The sequence below is a fragment of the Lissotriton helveticus genome, chromosome 3_1 (genome assembly GCF_964261635.1).
Source record: "Lissotriton helveticus chromosome 3_1, aLisHel1.1, whole genome shotgun sequence".
Taxonomy (NCBI): domain Eukaryota; kingdom Metazoa; phylum Chordata; class Amphibia; order Caudata; family Salamandridae; genus Lissotriton; species Lissotriton helveticus.
The window spans coordinates 244,702,485-244,722,958 of record NC_136061.1 but is presented as its reverse complement, the minus strand read 5'-3'; the positions used below and the strand labels follow the sequence as shown (position 1 = coordinate 244,722,958).

Below are 20,474 nucleotides of genomic sequence, written 5' to 3'. Positions count from 1 at the left end.
AGTCCTAAGAACCACCTTGTCAGGATGGACGGACAAGAAAGGAGGTTTAACAGAAAGAGCCTGGAGCTCACTCACTCTCCTGGCAGAGGTGATGGCAACCAGGAAGGCCGTCTTTAAAGTGCGAAGACGGAGAGGACAGGAATGAAGCGGCTCAAAGGGAGCGCACATCAAGAATGTCAGAACGAGGTTCAAGTCCCACTGAGGCATCACGAACGGAACAGGAGGATACATGTGCGTGATGCCTTTCAAGAATCTCAGTACAATAGGGGACTTGAATAAGGATGGCTGATCAGGTAGCCTTAAGAAGGCGGAAAGGGCAGAAAGGTAGCCCTTGATAGTGCCCAGAGCAGAGCCCTGCTGGGCAAGAGAAAGAAGGAAGAGGAGAACCTCGGAAAGAGGGGCAGAAAGGGGGATCCACAGACTTTGCTGTGCACCATGCCACAAATCTTTTCCACCGGCAGGCATATACCGACTTTGTGGAGGGACGCCTGGCTGCCAGAATCACATCACAGACTTCAGGAGGCAAGTCGAATGGCCTCAACTGTCGCCGCTCAATCTCCACGCATGGAGGTGGAGGCTGGACAGGTTCGGGTGGAGGACCGTCCCCTGCTGCTGCGACAGAAGGTCCTCCTGAAGGGGCAGGCGGATCGAGGGACCGACTGACATGCTGAGTAGCTCGGGATACCAGTATCTTCGAGCCCAGTCCGGAGCCACAAGGATAACTTGGGCCCTGTTGCGCCTGATCTTCTTCAGCACTCTGGGCAGAAGTGGTATAGGCGGAAAGGCGTACAACAGACCGCAGCTCCACTCGCGCCGAAAGGCGTCGCCGAGCGAGTGCCGTCTTGGAAACTCCAACGCGCAGAACTGATGACATTGCGCGTTCTCTTCTGTGGCGAATAGATCTAACCAAGGCTCTCCCCATTGCTGAAAGAGGCCGTTCGCCACGTCTGAGTTCAGACGCCATTCGTGATCCACCGAGCACCGACGGCTGAGTTCGTCCGCCCTGGCGTTCAGAGAACCTGCCAGGTGTTGAACCGTCAGAGTCACGCCCTGACGTTCCAGCCATTGCCAGAGGCGCAGAGCCTCCTGGCAAAGGGTCCACGACCCCACACCGCCCTGTTTGTTGCAGTACCACATGGCGGTGGTGTTGTCCGTGAACACCTGCACTACACTCCCGTTGACAAAGGGGAGGAATGCCTTCAGTGCTAGGCGAATCGCCCGCAGCTCCAACATGTTGATATGGAGCCGGGACTCCGCCGGAGACCAGATGCCTCTGATCTCCGCCTCTCCCAAGTGGCCACCCCAGCCCTGGAGGGACGCGTCCGTCACAACCACGTGCTCCGGTTGGGGAAGGGAGAGGGATCTGCCTCTGACCCAATCGCGGTCCGTAAGCCACCACTGCAACTGTCTCGCAGTGCCCTCCGAGATCAGGACATGGTCGGACAGGTTGCCCTGATGCTGGGCCCACTGAAACTTCAGGTCCCACTGCAGAGCCCGCATCCGCCACCTGGCGTGATGCACCAGAAGGATGCAGGAGGCCATCAGCCCCAGAAGCCGCAGCGTCAACCTGACCGAAATCCGGGACAACGGCTGAAAGATGGGAATCAGAGCCTGAATATCCCGGACCCGCCGTTCCGGAGGATAAACCCGAAACTGCGCCGAGTCGAGAACCGCTCCGATGAAAAGGAGCTTTTGAGAGGGACACAGGTGTGATTTCGGCACATTGATGGAAAACCCCAGCTCGTGCAGGAGGTCTGCCGTCATCTGAAGGTGGCGGACGACTGTTTGGGGCGAGCCCGCCTTCAACAACCAGTCGTCGAGGTAGGGGAAGACTGAAACCCCTAACCGGCGCAGATGAGCTGCGACCACCGCCATCACTTTCGTGAACACCCGTGGGGCGCTGGTAAGGCCGAATGGGAGCACGATAAACTGAAAGTGCTCGTGGCCTACCGTGAACCGCAGGTAACGCCGGTGGGCCGGCAGGACGGGGATGTGAAAATACGCATCCTGCAAGTCCAACGCTACCATCCAGTCTTGTGGGTCTAGAGCAGCCAAGACCTGAGCCAAAGTCAACATCTTGAACTTCTCCTTCCGGAGGAAGCCGTTGACGTCCCGTAGGTCCAAGATAGGACGAAGGCCCCCTTTGTCCTTCTTGGGCACCAGAAAGTAGTGGGAGTAGCAACCACACCCTACTTCTGGCCCAGGAACGCGCTCGATGGCCCCCTTGGCCAAGAGGGCCGTAACTTCCTCCTGCAGAAGTGTCAAGTGGTCCCCCGACACACGGTGGTTCTGCGGTGGCATGGCTGGAGGAGTGGACTCGAAGGGGAGGGAGTAGCCCCTTCGGACGAGCTGCAGCACCCACCTGTCCGTTGTAATCGTGCGCCAGTGGGAGTGGTGATGACGAACCCTGCCACCCACTGGCGTCACATGGGCCCGAAAGCTCGGACTAGGAAGATTTGGAGGCTGCAGCGGGGGGAGGTGTGGACTGACCTCGCCGCTGCCCTCTACCGCCACCACGGCGGAAACCACGGCCGCCACCGCGCTGGGGAGCGTTCTGCGGCGCGTGGCTGGCAGCACGCGTGGGACCGCCCCTTCCTTTGCCACGAAAGGGGCGAAACGAACCCTGCTGCTGGCGCTGGGTCGAAAGACCCAAGGACTTGGCCGTGACCCTGGAGTCCTTGAAGCGCTCAAGCGCGTTGTCCGCCTTGTCACCGAACAGGCGACTGCCATCGAAAGGCATGTCCATGAGGGCAGTCTGGACATCCGGCGAGAAGTTGGCGGATCTCAGCCAAGCATGGCGACGAATCGCCACCGTCGTGGACATAGCCCGTCCCAGCGAGTCGGTCGTGTCAAGACCACACCTAATCGAATACCTCGCCGCGTCCCGGCCTTCAACCAAGGCCTGGTTGAGCTTGTCCCGCACCTCCTGCGGGCACTGCGGCAGACACTCCGCGACCGTGTCCCACAGAGAGTGGGTGTAGCGGCCCAAGAGGCATGCGGTATTACAAGACCGCAGTCCAGCACTCAAAGACGAAAAGACCTTCTTGCCAAATTGGTCATATCGCTTCGATTCCCGATCGGGCGGAGCTGACGGGAATGCGGACTGGGAAGTGGAGGCCTGGATCACCAGACTCTCCGGGGAGGGATGGGTGGAAAGGAAGGCAGGGTCGTCCGAACACGGACGGTGACGCCTGGCAACGTTCCGGTCAACCGGTGCACCGGAAGCGGGCCTGGACCAGGTGCCCAAAAGGACATCCGTCAGGGCCTCATTAAATGGCAGCAGAGGCTCCTGTGGGCACGACTGCGGTTTAAATACTTCGGTGAGGATGTTAGGTTTCACCTTAGCGACGGGGAGCTCAAGGCGCAAAGCCTTGGCAGCCCTCATCAGGACCACCGAATAGGCAGCCCCCGCCTCCGACGCCACAGGGGAAGGCCAGACAAACCCAGGGTTGGGCGACTCGTCCAGACCACTGGCCTCACCTAAGTCACCTACCCAGTCCACGTCATACTGGCAGGCTCGTGACAAAGGGTCTTCAGACCCCTCCCAACCCTCTCCATATTCGTCCTCATCGCCATAGGACGAGTCGACGATGTAAACCGGCTCCTCGGAGCCAATGGGCCCCAACGGCGCCGGACTCGGCGTCGGACGACGCCGGTCCGACTCCGCGTCAGGAGTCAGAGAGGGATCGGGGGTGGCGCCGCGCGGCGCCGGCGACCCGACGCCGGCCGGAACCGACGGCGGAGTCACGGCGCCGCGCGGAGGCGGCACCACGGGTTGCCCCAATGGAATCGGCGCCGGGGAGGCCGGAGGACCAGCCGGCGACGACCCTGAAGGGCCCAGCGGCGCCGGGGCCGGAGCCGCCGGCGGCGCCGGGGCCGGAGCACTCGGCGGCGTCGGGGCAGGTGCACCCGAACTGCTCGGGCTCCCAGACGGGACCGACGGGCCCGCAGGCGCCGTAGGCCCCGCCGGAGGAGACATCGCCCTCATAGCCATGAGGAACGCCTCAATCTCCTCGCGCGACGCGCCTTCCCCAGGGACCGACGGGTATGGGGCAGACGGCGTCGGCGACCCACGCGGGGCCGCCCGAACCCCCGGCCGCATCACGCGGGCGTCGGGGGGAGTCGGGGTACGATGATGACGCCCCGACCTCTTGTGACGCTTACCTGATGAACCGGAGGAATGGTGGCGACTCCCGGAGCGCTCATGGCGGCTCCGCGATCGCTCCCTCGACCGCTCCCTCGACCTCCGACCGGACCGGGACCGCTCTCGACGCGGGGCCGACACTCGGAGTTCGAGCAGCTTGCGGGACCGCTCCCGTCTAGCTTTACCTGTCAAGGCCCGGCAGTCGACGCAAGACTCGACGTCGTGGTCCGCGCCCAGACACCGGAGGCAGAGTCGATGGTGGTCGGTGACCGACATCATTCGGTCGCACCCGTCGCAACTCTTAAACCCGGGCATCCTACCGGCACCTTGAAGAAGAGGTAAAGTTAACAAAACTAGGTCAAAGACCGGAGTACTGCTCTTCGGATCTGCGCTAACTGGCGCGGAAAAAAGAAGAACTGACGTCAGCGCGCGGAGGCGGCGTCTATATACTCCAGCGACGTCATCACGGCGCACGACGCCGACGACGCGGAGCCGCAGGGGACGCCTGCAGACGACGCCTACCGACGCGCAGGGGTACTGCTACGCAAAAGTTTCCGGATCCAGACTGACGCCTGGGGATATTCCAAGGTAAGGAATCTAATACTAACCTGTTTCTTTCAGATTGATCAGTTTCATCAATGTCCCTAATACTACAGTGTAACCTTAGGCCGAAAGCCCACTTACCTGCAACTTGGATCACTGTGATGTATAGGATATGTATCCATAGGAACATTTTCCATTGAAACATCTGTCAGCAGAAGGGATTTCCTGTGCTTGAGACTGCAGCGACTTCTCACCTCTTCAGACACCGTAAGCAAAGCTAAGAAAGAAACATTAAAGAGAGCCACATATCACTGGAAAGATCGTTAAAATGATTAGTTACATAGCAGACACTAATAACCAAGAAAACACATTTTCTCAATGTGTTCTTTAGTCCAGGAATTTTTTGAACATGCTATAAGATTCAGAAATGTATCTGAAATGCGACATAAGATGAGCTCTGTTGTCCAACATAATAGGCAAAACTCCCCACTCTGTACACCCTGAAAACAAGAGGCAACGCAGATCTAAGAAATCAAACTATGTAATATTTTAGGAAATATTCTCCTAAGTAGGAACAAGAATTCAATTATTTCAAAGGGTAGGCTAGATTTTTTTTGTCAACAAGGAATGGACAAGTTTTGCATGGTAAAGTAATTTTAAGCCATTTCTATCCACTGTCGAAGCTAACAACTACTGAACATATTCAACACTAACTGGATCTGGCCTCCAATCACAATCTTTATCATCGCATTTAAAAATAAATTAATTTATAAACATACCTGCCAAATATGCCACACTCTGAGTGTTCACTTCAAATTTGTCACAATTTCGGTGTTTGTTAACTAGTGCAAGTAACGTGTGTAGAATCCGAACTGTTCGAGCTACTATGGTAGGAGATGGGTGCCTGTATCCTATGAAAAACCAGAGATACGTTTGTTTACATTTAAGAATAGTCTATTGAATGTAACAAAGCTACTCACAGAAGATGTTAATCAGCACTAAATTCTATTTAGTCTAATTACTTAAGAAACGTTGCAGAGTGGCAAAGCTGACAGACATCATTTGACGGTGAGAAACTAAAGCTACATCACCATTCACTGCCCTGCATGGTCCACGCTGCTTAAACTTCCATTTCATTTTTAAGTCCTGATGACTAATACCTGAAACCTAAACAGGTTCCAGAATCTGCACAAAAGATTCCCCTTTTGCTTGCTATAGCATGGAACTGTCTGTTGATAATAGACCTTTATTCACAACCTGCCATCTTTAGCAGAGTCTTCTGTAAGTACTGCTCTCTGTACTCTTTATCTATTCAGGGACTTCGTCACACACTTCCAGCCATTATTTCTCTTCTCTAGTACCATCCAGGCTCTAATTCTGGTCTCAGCTTAACCTGATGCAACCCTTCCATTTTGTATTGCCATCTCTTACGTGTATGTGCACTCTCTTCTCATTTTGAGATGCACAATATCATTTTAGACTTATTGGAGCTGGATTTTAGTAAACAATAATAGCTAACCATCTCTGTGTCTTGTTTAGACTGTGATCTTCCAAGCATTAATATTAATGCCACCTCCTCATCTACATCGAGTTTCAACTCTTCTAGACTAGTTATATACATTTCAGGAGACCTTTATAAACACCCACATTCCAGCTAAAACCGGAAAGTACAAGCTAAACCCTTCAGCAACTTGGTGCTCCAAAGACTATGCCAAAAACATCAAGCTACTGAAGTCACTTCCTGCAACCGGTAGGGAATCCTTCACATCAGCCACATCCTAAAGCAAATTTTTCTTTTTGAAAATAAAAAAAATACAGTGATTCTTCCCCCTCCCCCCGCACCATGGGAGTTTTCTCCCATGGCGTGTGGGTCATTTAACAGGTTTCACTGTCCCTCACAGCTAGGTTTTACTTGGCGGTGTTGGACAGTAAAAACTGGCCATTTATCTGCCCACTCTAAATAGGGTAGGCAGACCAACGGGCAAAACTCCGATGGCCCTTAGACTGTTCGGCCATCGGAGATGTACGTCGGTGGCTATTGCGATAGATCCGTCAAACTATAAATCAGGCCATTTGTCTTAATTACTTTAAATACTTATTTGTCAAATGATAAAGTGAGTCGTTCTCATTGAAAGCTTCTTTTTCGGACTTCTGACATTCAAAAACAGAACCATAAGGGCGAAAACGATGCAATCATCATAACAATCCTTTTACACTCTAATAATGGCTTTCAAAATAATTACAACTATTTCATTTCCTAATGACTTCTAGTTGTGAAACCCATTCAAACAAACCTACAGGGAACGGTGCATATTAAATGATTAAAGCAAATTCATATCCTCACTGAGGAAATCATTTGATTAGCCTGGTATATTTATCTCACACAAAAAGGCCTAAATAGTGCTTTCAGGACATTACATTCCTGCAATCGGATAGGAAGCCTTTGCCCTTTTGAAATACAACATTCAGTTCAACCCTTACCTTTTAAAAGGTGCCCAACTAGTGCAAAATTAAAGTTTGAATTGAAATTTAATCCCACAAAATGATCCATTTGCTTGCAGTGCCATTCCAACGGATTCCTGATTTCCATAAAGACTTCCTCAGGACTCTGTTAAAAATAAATAATTAAAGATTTTAAACGAAACAATAACCTTCCCACCTACAAACTCAGCTGCAAGGCATCACTGCCCAGCTTATAGTTTCTTTTGAAAGACGAACTGCAGTATTCACTATGTTTCTACAGCACTCAATTTTGGATCACATTCAAGTAACAGAAGTAGTTTTGGGACCTTGGAAATGTGGTTAAAATAGCAACAACATCTCTCACAAAACACAAGCGGAACATATGTGCAACTGTCAGTAAGTTTGGAGGGTAGAAATGAAAAAGGAAGTGATTAGTCAGTTGGGAGTTTACACTGCACAAGAATAAATGCACTCGATTTTGCAACTAGGCCCCTTTCTTTTTGCAGCTTGTGCAACTGTAAAAAGTATGTCACAAAGAAACGCAACTGGACAGTAACTAAAAAGACATGCTTAGTGAGAACAAGCATTTGCAATGCAATAGGTCTCGCATTAGGAAAGTTTGAGCATTGGTATTGCGAATTACATTTTTTTTATTTATGTGTTGGTTGTGAAAATAGCTATAGTAATAGCTAAAGTAATAGCTTTGTCATTTACAATGCCAATAGTTTTAACTTTCACAAATGTGACACCTATAGCATTTGCAATGCAATATGTGTTGTATTTTCACGAAAATCCAAGAACAGAAGTGAAATATTAACATTTTTTGGTGACATTTATAAGACAGACGTTATTGTTGTTCGAGTACTTTACGCTGGTGTTTGGATTCCTGTAAATCCCCAGTGTTGCAGGGTGCTTAAGAATTTTGTGATGACAGTGGTACTGTATTCCGGGCTAACTTTGATACTTGCACAAGTGCCACCTTGCCCATGTAACGCTTGTTCCTGAGCCTGAGTGTCTAGCACTTATTGCAGGACTATACCTCTAATCATATTCTGTTTTCTCTTATAACTGCACACTTGTCACTTTCATTTCCTCTGGTGCACTTTTGACTACCTCATGTATTTTGTTTGCTCACAATTTTTACTCAAGTATTTTGTTTGCTCACGATTGTCACTATTACCTTTACTACCTCATGTATTTTTGGTTGCTCATAGTTTTTACTACCTCATGTATTTTGTTTGCTCACAATTGTCACTATTACCTTATGTAAGTAACGTATGTTTTTGCAACCTGTTCTTTTGTAATGTTTCTCATTATGTTTCATTTCTGTTCCTGTTGTGAAGCCTCCGACGCCTTCGGGTAAAGCCGCGCTATATAACAATGCATAAATACATGAATAAATAAATACCGCCTTCGGGTAAAGTCCGCGCTATATAAAAATGCATAAATATATGAATAAATAAATATCGCCTTCGGGTAAAGTCCGCGCTATATAAAAATGCATAAATACATACATAAATAAATACCGCCTTCGGGTAAAGTCTGCGCTATATAAAAATGCATAATTAAATACATAAATAAATACCGCAAAACATCCTCGTTACTCTGCCGGCCTGCGACCAGGAAGTCAGGCAGGCCGGCGCGACAACAGGAAACAGGACCGCGATTGGAGCCGTGCACCGGAGCAGGCAGGAGCCTACCCTCCGCCCCGGTGCCTAACGAGGGAAGACGAGTCCTGCTGCCGGGCCCTGCAGCTGAGGAGAACCGGTGAGTGCGTTGCTGAGCTGCGGGGGGCGGGGGAAGCATGTACGCGCGCGCGCGGGGGCGCCTGTGTATGTGTGTGTGTGTGTGTGTGTGTATGTATGTGTCTTGGAGTGCGTGTGTGTGACTGTGGGGGAGAGGGGGTGTGTGTGTGTGAGCGAGTGTCTGTCTGCGATGTGTACGGCGCGGGACGCGGACGCGACGTGCGCGCACATGAATCCAGGAGAGAAAAAGCGCGGGCACCCTCTGGTCCGTCATTCCTCCCACAGTGATCGCTACTGGTCTCCAGCTGGATGCATCCTTACGGATGCTTTTCCAGCGAGACCCAAAAAGCAGGTAGAGAACTCACAGCTCAGGGTAAAGACAGCATAGAAGGAGACAGCCTCTACATTGCCCACATGAGGGAGGGAACTACGTGTGCAGGACACAATGCACTTACATTCTACAATGGAACTGGTGCTCAGAAGCAGCCTCTTCCCTAAGACGCCGGGCGCACTACACACACAAACACAACAGGTGACAGGACAGGATTTGTCTATAGGAGTTGAAGCGATTGATATATTTACTAACGGAAAAGACAACATGTCAATAATGTGCGCTGCCAACAGCAGTGAGTGACGCGGGGAGCATGCACCACTTGGCCCACTCATACCAAAGGTTGCTGAGAGATTGTGCTGTCCGTACCTAAAGAGTGGGTTCTGATTTCTAACATGCACTCTTGCCCTGAACCCCGTCCCCATTCTGGAATAGGGAAATGGAAAGTGCACGAAGAAAACACACACATCACTACATGGTACTTTGACCTGGCCTGGGACAAGTTGAGATTTTAGAACCAAAAAACAAAGCTCGTCAGAAACGTAAATTACAAAAAAAAATAATAGTAAAACAACGATGGTGGAAAGAAAACTTACTACATGGAGGAAGTTTAAAGTCCTGATCTTGACAGAGCATACCTGTCCGCTGCTCCCCGGCACCATGCCGCCTCCTCGCCCTTCGTCCCTGGGGCTGAGCACCCCGGGCCGCAGGGCCCCGCCGATGATGCGCTCCTTCATCTCGAGGGACAGCAGCCGGCCCTTGTACATCCACTTCTGCATCTTCCTCACCGTCACCCCAGAGGCCCGGAGGGGGCCATCTGGCCGGCTGCCCATCCCTGAGGGGCTGTGATCGGGGTCTCCAAGCCCTCCCAGCCACTCTTTGTCCACACGTGATGGATGGCCAGCCCCGCTAGCTGCACGCCCCCAGCGCACTGCCTGCTCCTCGGCAGCTGGACACTGGGAGTCCTCCTCCTCCTCCTCCTCCTCACTGTCCGGCCCACCTCCACATTCCTGCCTGTCCCTCGGGCGGGGGGGCAGAGGGCCGTACTGGATGCCGCTGTCAATGAGGGACCTGTGAAGCGGCGGCAGGGCCCCCTCCCTGCCCAGGGTCTCCTCACTTTTGCTCCAGTGGTGGCGGCGCGGAGGGAGGGCCCCTGAGGCTGGGGCCGCAGACTCGCTGTCCGATGCCTACTGGGGGCTGGCCTCGCCGGACGAGCAGTGCGCCCGGGGGGAGGACTGGGTGCAGATGCGGTCCTGGGAGGGAGTGCTCGAGGGGAGGGGGCTCCGCCGCTCCACGGGCAGGTCGTGCATGGCGTGGATCAGCAGGTAGTACGCCTTCTGCAGCTGGCTCCGCAGGCGGTCCGTCTCTTGGGAGACCCCGGCGCTGCCTTTGCCAGCGGGGTCTCCATTCCTCGCGGGGGGGGGGGGGGCCTCCTGTCTGTAGCTAGAATGCTATAGAAAGCTATAACCTAGAATGTAGCTGAGAAATACATATCAAAACATGAAACCTAGAATATAACAGAAGCGTTCTCATCAGTAACGCCCTCTGTACAACACTGTTCTCTACACTGATCTTTTGCTGCAAAACAATATACAAGCTGCACTGGAAACCATTATTTCCGAAGATGTAAATAGAACAGGCCTCTGTGTGCTCATGTGAGACATGTTTATTCATATCACTCATTTATGGAACCTTATTAGTTAAAATGTGTACTGCTTTTCAATTTGTACAACTCAATTCAGTTAGAATGATGTAAAGTGGCTCATAGCATGATAAAAAAATGTACAAACCAAGAAATGTGTATTTTCACTACTAAACTACATGACAGATCACCTATTCAGTGTATATTTTAGTCCCTTGTAATGCACAAGTATCTTTCAGGAATTAACATTATAACATGGATAGAACATGCAAGAAAATGTCACACACAAGCACGCTGCATTCATGGAAATGTCACTCCTATAGCAAAGGAAAACTTTCCAGCTATGCGACTGCTTCGGGCTGGTTCTTTGATGTTTTGCCTGCACGGAAGAAGAGTGTGGCGAAAGAAAGCCACCACACATTCAAGGTAGAGGAAGGGTCAATTATGCATGGCAGGATTTATACTATTATTGGAGCACAGATGCAATCCTTTATAGTAGTAGCACATGCACGTGGTGTGTTTAAATAAACCATGTAGTTGAGGTTGTTGGAGTTGAATTTCAGCAGCTTGCCTGGAGCGCAATCTACTTCATCGGCTGATTATAGGCAGTAGGCTGCTGCCAAGATGTGCAAACATTTAGGAAGGGGAGATAGCCGTTGCCTAAAGATTTAAACAGCGTGTGTCATGATACAAGTATAGATTGACTGTTACTAGTCTTAATAGCGAGAGCACAGTTCTTAAACACGGTATATGTTACCTTAATTCAGATGTTAAGAGGCAGTCGCGATATGGCGCTTTCTATGTAGTCTTGGTTATTGGGCTTTTAGCTCTTCTGATAAACTGTGGTTGCAGCGATAGTGTTCTGTTCTAGCAGAAAGACGCACAGTGCGCAGAATGAAAGGATAGCCGCTACCTAAAGATTGAAACAGCGTGTGCCATATTATAAATATAAGTTGATTATTACTAATATAGATGATGAGAGCACAGTTTCTAACCACGGTGATATATGTTACCTTAGTTTCGATGTTAGACAGCTGTCATGCTTTCTTAGTAGTATTGCTTGTTAGACACACGGCCGGCAGAGAAATTACGGGCGAGGGGTTTTATGGGAGACGTAGTTTCACTGGATCCTTACGGTAAACTGCGTACAGAGGCTGCCTGTAATTAAGGGAATGGCTATTAGGAATGTATGTTTTTCTATTCTCAGGTGTAGATTAAGGATTTCGATTGATCTTACCTAAAGGGTGTGACAGCCTGGTTCGCTGTATGAGTTCAATGCCGCGTGTGGATATTCAGAGTGACACCCAAGAGTGACCATGTATCTGTATTGAAGGAATCGGGGGAAAGGGAGAATTACATACCCGATATTCTAAGTTTATTTTCTCATTCTAACGGGGCTGGTTTGATGTATTTCTGCGCTCTTACCGGCAAAACGAGGCTTCCTCTCACATAGGCTGCATGCGGCGTCTTCGTTTGTTTGAAAAGGTTTGGGCAGGTCAATTGCCGGGCTATTTATGTAAGAGGTCTACCTATTGGTTACGCTTGATGTGTGTTTCTTAAAGGGATACAGTGTTAATACTTCCGGCCGTGTGTCTAACAAGCAATACTACTAAGAAAGCATGACAGCTGTCTAACATCGAAACTAAGGTAACACATATCGTGTGATCGTCCAACATGGCCCCTGAACATGCACGAGAATCGAACCAGAGAAAGGACTGCAGCCTCCGTCTCGAAAGAACAAATCCAAGTACGGATGTCCTGAAGCACATGCAATTCATTAATTTGTCAACAAACGGGGAAACACGCGCACCTCTCTCTACACGCATGCCTTCTGATCCGAGCTCAAGGACATTTATGGGAAGTATTTTGTCAAACCATAACGTTCTGGACTGTACCTATTAATAACAAGGTTTTCAATCCCGGGCGGAAGTCAGGCAGGCCGGGGGCGGGACGTGAAGACACACCGGAAGCCCGGGCGGGCTCCCGTGAGGTGAGAGAGCCTCGCACGCACAGAAGGAAGAGACCGCCGCCGCCTGCAACGAGCCCTCGCCTGAAGACAAGTACCGGTGAGTGGGGGCCTTTACTGAGCTGCGGGGGGCATGTGTGTGTGCGTGGGGCGGCGGGGGGCTCTGTATGTGTGTGAGCGTGCGTGTGTGTATGTGTCTTGGAGTCTGTGTGTATGCGTGCGTGTGTGTATGCGTGTGTGATGACTGCGGGGGGGAGGGAGAGAGTGTGTGCGAGCGAGTGTCTCTGTGTGTATGCGCATGCATGCATGTGTGGGGATGTGCACGGCGCGGGAATTCTTGTGAATGTGGACGGAGCCGACGTGCGCGTGCAAGCAGCTGAATCCAGCCGGGGAGAAGCGCGTGCACCTTCTCGTCCGTCCTTCCCTCCAGACAGGTGACTATACGTCTCCGTCCCTGGAAGGCATCCTTTGGATGCTTATTCCAGGGCGAGACCTAAAAAAGGGTTTATCAAGGTAGCATAGTAGTTACTGACGAAATAACTAGAAAAAATGGTTATCACAAAGACTCCTCCATCGCCAATAAGGGGGGAGGGAAGTTTTCAGCTCTCTTAGAACTTGCTCATTCAACATGAAGAGGACTATGCCAGTGGCACCAGCCACACCTCATCACAATCAATTCAGCTGTTTACATAATAGATAACTAGGCAATTGAGTTGGGCCAATAGTCAGTACAGAAAAGTACCCTGGACTTGAAAGATGGAGGTTAGGAAACGTCAGGCAAGTGGTTGCATCGGTTAGAGGATACCCTCTTTACATGAGCATTTCCAGACTGGGTCACCCAGGAAAGGAATATGATGGGGTGGATGATGCATAAATGGGAGACTAGTGAAGAAGGAAGCAATCTGACAGGCTGAGGTGGGAAGGTTCAGCTGAGTGGCCAGGCATAGCGAGGGCATGAGTGTCACTGGATATTTATTTGGCTGTGGATATTATCCGTGCAGTCCTGCAATTCCTTTGGAATCTTCAACAACTGTTACAATTAGGACGTCATAATGACGAACTGCTTAAAAGTTAGAGCCTGGAAGCTATGATTACAAAAACGTATATAAGAGATGAATGGAGATCTTAGGATCCATAATCCACCTTCCAACAGGTATCACATAACCCGCCTAAAGCCTAGCAAGAGGAAGAAAAAGAACCAATAAGTAGTTCTTTTCAAGCTGAACTTTCTGGCTTAAAGTAATATTTTCAACTTATAATGCTCATTGCATGGTCATTCCTTTTCCGCATGAGTACAACTGACACTGGTGAGCGTTGTGTAAGCTAAACTTGTATAATGATGTTATGCTTCTACCCAGCTTTCACAGAAACCTATGAACACCCTTCATCTGTTAGTTATTTCAATTACGTCGAATCTAATTTTTCTTAGACAACATTGACATGTAAGCCTTACACAGGTTGCCCATTACTCTGTCAAAGAGATATAAATCTCAGCTTACACAATTGGGTAAGCAGCATATATTGTAACAAAGACTAAACTAAATTCTTGAAATCGAGGAATCAAAATACGAACTTCCTCTCAGATTACACATAATTGATTAAGTGGAAGAATAAAGGTATACAGGGTCCATCAAATTTACAATTTTACCATCAGGAAACACTGCTGATAGACAGTATTTTATTCTAAGGCTTGTTGTCAGCACATTCAGATTGTGTTTAGCTTCTCTCCATGTCTAATGCTTTACCTTTTTAGCTATTTCAAATTGAAAATTCTGCTCACATTCAAGTTCCAGGAACTCTATGTTCCAAGTTCCGAGGGTTTGAATGAGACTCAAGAGTCCAATATACCATAACTATTCAAGGGCTCCGGACTTCAAGCACGATGAAGAAAATCAATAAAATGGTCAGATTCTCAGCTCTTAAACCATCTACAGGTTGCACCATGAAAAGAAAAATCATATATTAAAGGCACAAGAACACATCATAACAGCCAAAAAAATGGTGTTACTGCCTTAAAGATTAAAAATAAAAAATACACCACTACTACACTTATCTAGCCCTTGTTATTGGACATTTATTGCAATAATGTTGACGTTTTGCAAAATATTTGTGCAATTAGACTAAACATCACATAAGAGAATATTGCGATATAAGATTCTTGATCATAGGTATCATAACATTGTGTGGCTCATAATGATGACACACATTTTGTAGCTTTGCTCAAATGGTAAAATTGAAGGCTTGTGTCTTCAAACAAACATCCCATGACCTTCTCAAATAAACAGACACGAAACAAAATAATGCAAACAAGTAGGAGCAGAAGAAGAAATGTCCAGAAACGCATTAAGTGGAGGTGAAAGGTAAGGCGAATTTAGATTGATTGAAATATATAAGGTGTAACACAATGCATAAGTGGATAGCGTGCATCTAGTGAGTAAAAACAGACATACCTTTTCATTGAAAACAAGAAGACCATCCAAAGTGTGCAAGTTTTGCTCAAGGAGTGCCGTTCCTGCAGAGTACAGGCTGACTTCATCCAGCTGTAGCACTGCCACGGCAACCCAAAAAAGAGCTTTGTGCATGTGAGAGTCCTGAAGGCACAAATTGAAAACAGAATTCTTTCAGTACAGCATTTGACAAAATCTGGGATTACAGAACTTTTTAAACAAAAGCTTTTCTAGGGCACTAATGACTGAATGGAGATAATTAGTATGCAGCAGAATTGGGAACTACTATGGTAAAATTTGTGAGAAGATCACAGAGCTATAAATTAGCCAAGAACAACACATCATTCCATTTGACCATTTCTTGGTCCTTCTCAAATCTTGGTTGGTAGGAGCGTAAGGATGGAACTAGACTGAGCGATTGGGATTGGACAAAGTGTAAGAATAAGAAATGAGCAGCTCCACTTTGTGAAAGCTCACAATGTTCTCTAACTGTTGACTCAATTGCTTTGAACATTAAATAACAGGTTTGCAAAAGACAAAAAGAATGAGTTACTTACCTTCGAAAACAATGTGTCTGGTAGAGACACAGTCTAGCCGCAGATTCCTTAACTTAGAATATCCCCAGGTGTCCGACCGAATCCGGTAAACTTTCCGCAGCAGCACCTCTGCGTGCTGGGGGCGGCTCAGCCCTGATGTCGTCCACGAACGTAACGTCAACGGAGCCATATATGCCCCTCCGGGTGCGCTGACGTCAGTTTTCGTTGGAGAATCTTTTCCGCGCCACAATGCGGAGCCACCACCAAAAAACTATGAGAATACGGGAACAGTGCGCAAAAAGGATGAAAAATAAAAAGAAATTGAATGGTGAAAAACAGCACCATGAAGGACAGTGCCGGGAACTGTATCTTGAAAACTAATGAAGGGAAATAGAGCACTGCTCTGAGAAGCAACCCAGCAAAAGTGAAGCCCAAACAGCCCTTGGAGGCAGATGAAGATGTGAAAAAAAACATGGCAGACGACAGAAAGTCCGCAACAATAATGTATCACTGTCAAGGACAACAAGTACTTTTTCCACTATAGGAACAAGGACAATTTACCAGAAGACGACACCCGAAAGAGACGTCGTATTCCCAATAAGAGACCTATAGAATGTGGCACAGCCAAAAGATTTCAAACCAATGGACCGCAGGGGAGGTAAGATACCCCAAAGGGGTGGAGAAGGGGAGAGCGGAGGGTGGGAAAACATGAGTAGATCCCACACTGGACAACCCAGGGCATGGGGTGGTAAAGGACACGAGCATACCACCCATTCTCAAAAGCTCCAAGTGGTGGCTGGTGACATTTGAAAGTGGTGAGGCGTAAACTTTTAGTTGGAGTGCACTGTGGCGAGCGAGCCGGAACATCTTAAGGGGGTTAGAGCAATGAAACAGAATGAAGCATTGTGTGTCCGAGTGCAGTGAAAATGTCAACCCGCAGAACGGTCAAGCCACCCGGAGGGAGGCGAATGTAGAAAGCCCAACCTGAAAAGGTCCTCGCTGAACGGGGAGGATGGGCAGGCGTTAAGGAATCTGCGGTTAGACTGTGTCCCTACCAGATAAATCGTTACTGAAAATAAGTAACTCGTCCATCTGATAGAGACATTTAGCTGCCGATTCCTTAACTTAGAATAGATGCCAAAGCCATACCCATAGAGGAGGCAGAACTGCAACTGAACCCCATGAAGTTCCCGAGAGAACTTAACCGTCAACAAGGTGACGAAACACGGTGGGAACCGCAATCCGGCACAGCCACACCAGACCATGAAGCTCAGAAAAGAGCAGAAAACATTCGGAGGCAAAGGCAGCACCAGCTGTCAAAGAACAGCCGGAAAACCCCCTTATGTATACCGGGTGAGAAAAAGAAAACATATGCTAGCTATGACGGTGTGAAAGGGAAAGTTCATGACTTCGCAAAGAAGTGGAACTGAACCTAGGGTCCGATGGATCGGCAGGATCCGGCGTGCTAACAGTAAGTAAAACCCAGAGAGATGACAACTGGTATGACAGAGTCAGCGCATACCGGTTACAGTATGCACTACTAGTGGAAAAAGCACTGTTGAAACCTGCACCTGCCAAAATACGAGGGGCAGCATTGGCAAGATTCTGATCCATGGGCAGAAAGTGCCGGAAGTACTAAAAACAGAAGACACACCAGTACATAGTCGCTCTGTCACAGGACATGTGAAAAGGCTGATGGCAACCAGCCTAAGCACCGAAAACAGGACTACAGTAGGTATGATAGTCAAGTGGAAAACTGGAAGATACATAAGCATACCGTGTGGACGCTAGAACGACATGAAGTATAACAAAAAAACTTTCCTGTAGAGTAACATGAGAACCTAGATGCGAGAGACGCAATAGCAAGAAGGCAACCGACAAAAAAGGGGTACCAGGCAAGCAGGACACCCACATAAGAGCACGTCGCAGGAGCAGACCGGGTCGAGGACCACGGACAGCGCATGAAGAAACTTTGGCCCAGAGGTAGGTACATCTGATTTACCGACTCTAGAATACCGAATTTTACCGATTTGGTATTCTAGATTTGATAAATCAGATGTAGGTAAAAATTTGGTAATATTTACTGAATCTGTATGATTCGGTAATTACCGAATCGGTATTTACCGATTCTGTAATTGCCATTGATTCCTATGAGCCTACAGGCCCATAGGAATCAATGTCAATTACCGAATCGGTAAATACCGATTCGGTAAAATTACCGATTTTGCAAGGGGAACAGGGTGTCACTTTGACACCCCGTTGCACCCCTGATTTTGGCTTGTGTGCCATATGACACACATACATGCCCTTAGGGCATGTATGTGTGCCACATGGCACAGGTGTACATGCACAGATGTGCATGTACACTGGAATTCGTTATTTACCATGCAATTGTATTACATGGTAAATAACGAATCGGTAATGCCTGTGGCACTGTTTGCCGTGCCACCTACATGTGGATTTACCGATTCGGTAAATTTACAGATTCGGTATTTTACAGAATCTGTAAATTTACCGAATCGGTAAATATACCGATTCTGTAAATGAAATGCCCCCTACATGTCAAACACCATATACCGGTCGGTAATGGCCGAAATCGGCCGTTACCAACCGGTATTTGGTGTCCTACATCTGGCCCTTTGCCTGTACGACTCTGCTATGTAAGAGTACAGAGCAGAATAGAGTAAGAAGAAATACGCGCAAAAATGTAACAGACCAGGGTACGCAAAAAGTACCAACAGTCACATGGACGCAGAAACGGACAGAACAATGTCCAGACCCATAAGCGACATCAGCCCCCCTCCCGGTAGAAGCAATGGTCCCTCACAAGACGGATGAGGAGATGGAGCCAGACACGATAGTGGAAACAGTCAGGACCAACCTAATGGCCCATGGACCCAATAAGCGAGTATCCTGAAGAGAACACTCCCCTTGAGAGTGTTATAGCAGGAACCCAAAGCAGTGGAAAACACCTGTGTTGAAGCATCAGGGAATTGGGAAAAACTCCTGTTGGGAAAGTGCCCAGAAATCAAGGGCACAAGGCAATGTACATCAGAGACATATATGGCGAAGACGCCACCTTCAAAAAACAAGCCCATTAGGGGCTGAAGGACGAGAAACTATTACCCAACCCTAGAGGGGAGGGTAGAACCAGCACCGCAGCAGCAGAAACAACAAAGCAAGTACCCTATGATAGCAATCATACCAAGGTGCACTCCCAGTTTGCGGCAACACTAAGAAGCGTGCTGCACAGTGGCTTTTTCCCTGGCGCAAAACGATGACAGAGCATCAGCCGTGAAAGAACTGTGCCTGAAGTGAACAGAACATGGGCCAGCAAAAAAAAGAGCAGCCACCCTGGACAAGAGGAGCACTGTGACGCTGAAAAGCACCCCCGTGAAGGGCAGGCGTGGCAGAGGCCGCATGTAAGGAATCCCTACCAAGGCCTGGAAGAACTATACACAACTGGAGCCAATTGCAACCGAAGTGCAATAGAGCGATGCTAACGTACGAGTTACTTACCTTCGGTAACAATGTATCTGGTAGAGAAGATTCTGACCGCAGATTCCTTAATGTAGAATTATCCCCAAGCGTGAGACTGGATCGGGGAAATTTTCTTTGCCACAGCATCTCTGCGCGCCGGGGGCAGTACCGCGTGACTCCTCCCTGATGCCGTTCGCGGGCATGACGTCAGCGAGGTCACATTAGCCCCAACCCGGCTCGCTGACATCAGTTTTCTTCTGAGAACTTTTCTGCACCACAACACAGGGCCATCACAAACAAAAACTGTGAGAATATGGGAACAGTGTGCGAAAAAATCCGATAAACAGAAAGGGAAGAAACGAATGGTGAGGAACATCACCATCCGGGAGAGTGCCAGGCACTGTGGCACCAAAAGTCATAAAAGAGTAGAGCACAGCCACTGCTATGCAACCCTGCAAGCAAATACAACATCCTCTCTGAGGGCAGAAAAACATGTGACAAATGTCACAACAGAAGAAAGGGGCCTGCAACCTCAGTCAAAAAACAGTGAGAGACAACAAGGCCAGAACTGAAGAGTAATGCAATTCACCTCAAGAAAACACCAGCAAGGAGAGGTGCATTCCCTGTAAAGTGCTAAGGGTCGAGGCACAGCTAAGAGACCCCAACCCCTAGGGCTGCAGAGGAGTCAGAAATTTCAAGCAATGAAAAAGGGGGTAAGAGCATGAGTAGGCCCCACACTGGAAGAACAGGGTGCAGGGACGCAGAAGTACCCATGAACCCACCAACCAATCACCAGAAAGGAAGGAGTGGATCAAACAAACAGAACAAGCATCCCACTAGGAAGGAAGCGAAAGAGGACACTCGCAGGAGACAAGACCACCTGGAGGCAGGCGAGTGCAAAAGACCAAGCTGAAGGTCCTCGCAGAACAGGGAGGAAGGGCGGGTCGTGAAGGAATCTGCGGCTAGAATCGTCTCTACCAGATACATCGTTACCGAAGGTAAGTAACTCTTACGTCTGATATAGACTACTAGCCGCGGATTCCTTAACGTAGAATACATACCCTAGCCATACCCAGAAGGGAGGAGGGCCTGCGAAAGAGCCTCCTAGCAGGAAGAACCACAGGGCCCCAGCAGGGGATGTGTAAAGGGGACAAGAAGGGTGGCCCAGCCCCCACCA

The 20,474-nt window shown here is 48.9% G+C and overlaps 1 protein-coding gene across 8 annotated transcripts in view; it reads right to left on the bottom strand.

Annotated features, from left to right (window-relative positions):
* The window catches only part of NF1 (neurofibromin 1), a 2,143,703-nt gene that overhangs the window by 406,982 nt on the left and 1,716,247 nt on the right, over positions 1-20,474 (bottom strand). For all 8 annotated transcript variants that reach the window (XM_078679713.1, XM_078679719.1, XM_078679717.1 and 5 more), the window contains 4 exons: positions 15,285-15,425; positions 7,169-7,295; positions 5,467-5,598; positions 4,829-4,964 (listed from right to left, as the gene is read on the bottom strand). In XM_078679713.1, the coding sequence (XP_078535839.1) occupies positions 4,829-4,964; positions 5,467-5,598; positions 7,169-7,295; positions 15,285-15,425 (536 nt within the window). The remainder of the gene's footprint in view (positions 1-4,828; positions 4,965-5,466; positions 5,599-7,168; positions 7,296-15,284; positions 15,426-20,474) is intronic.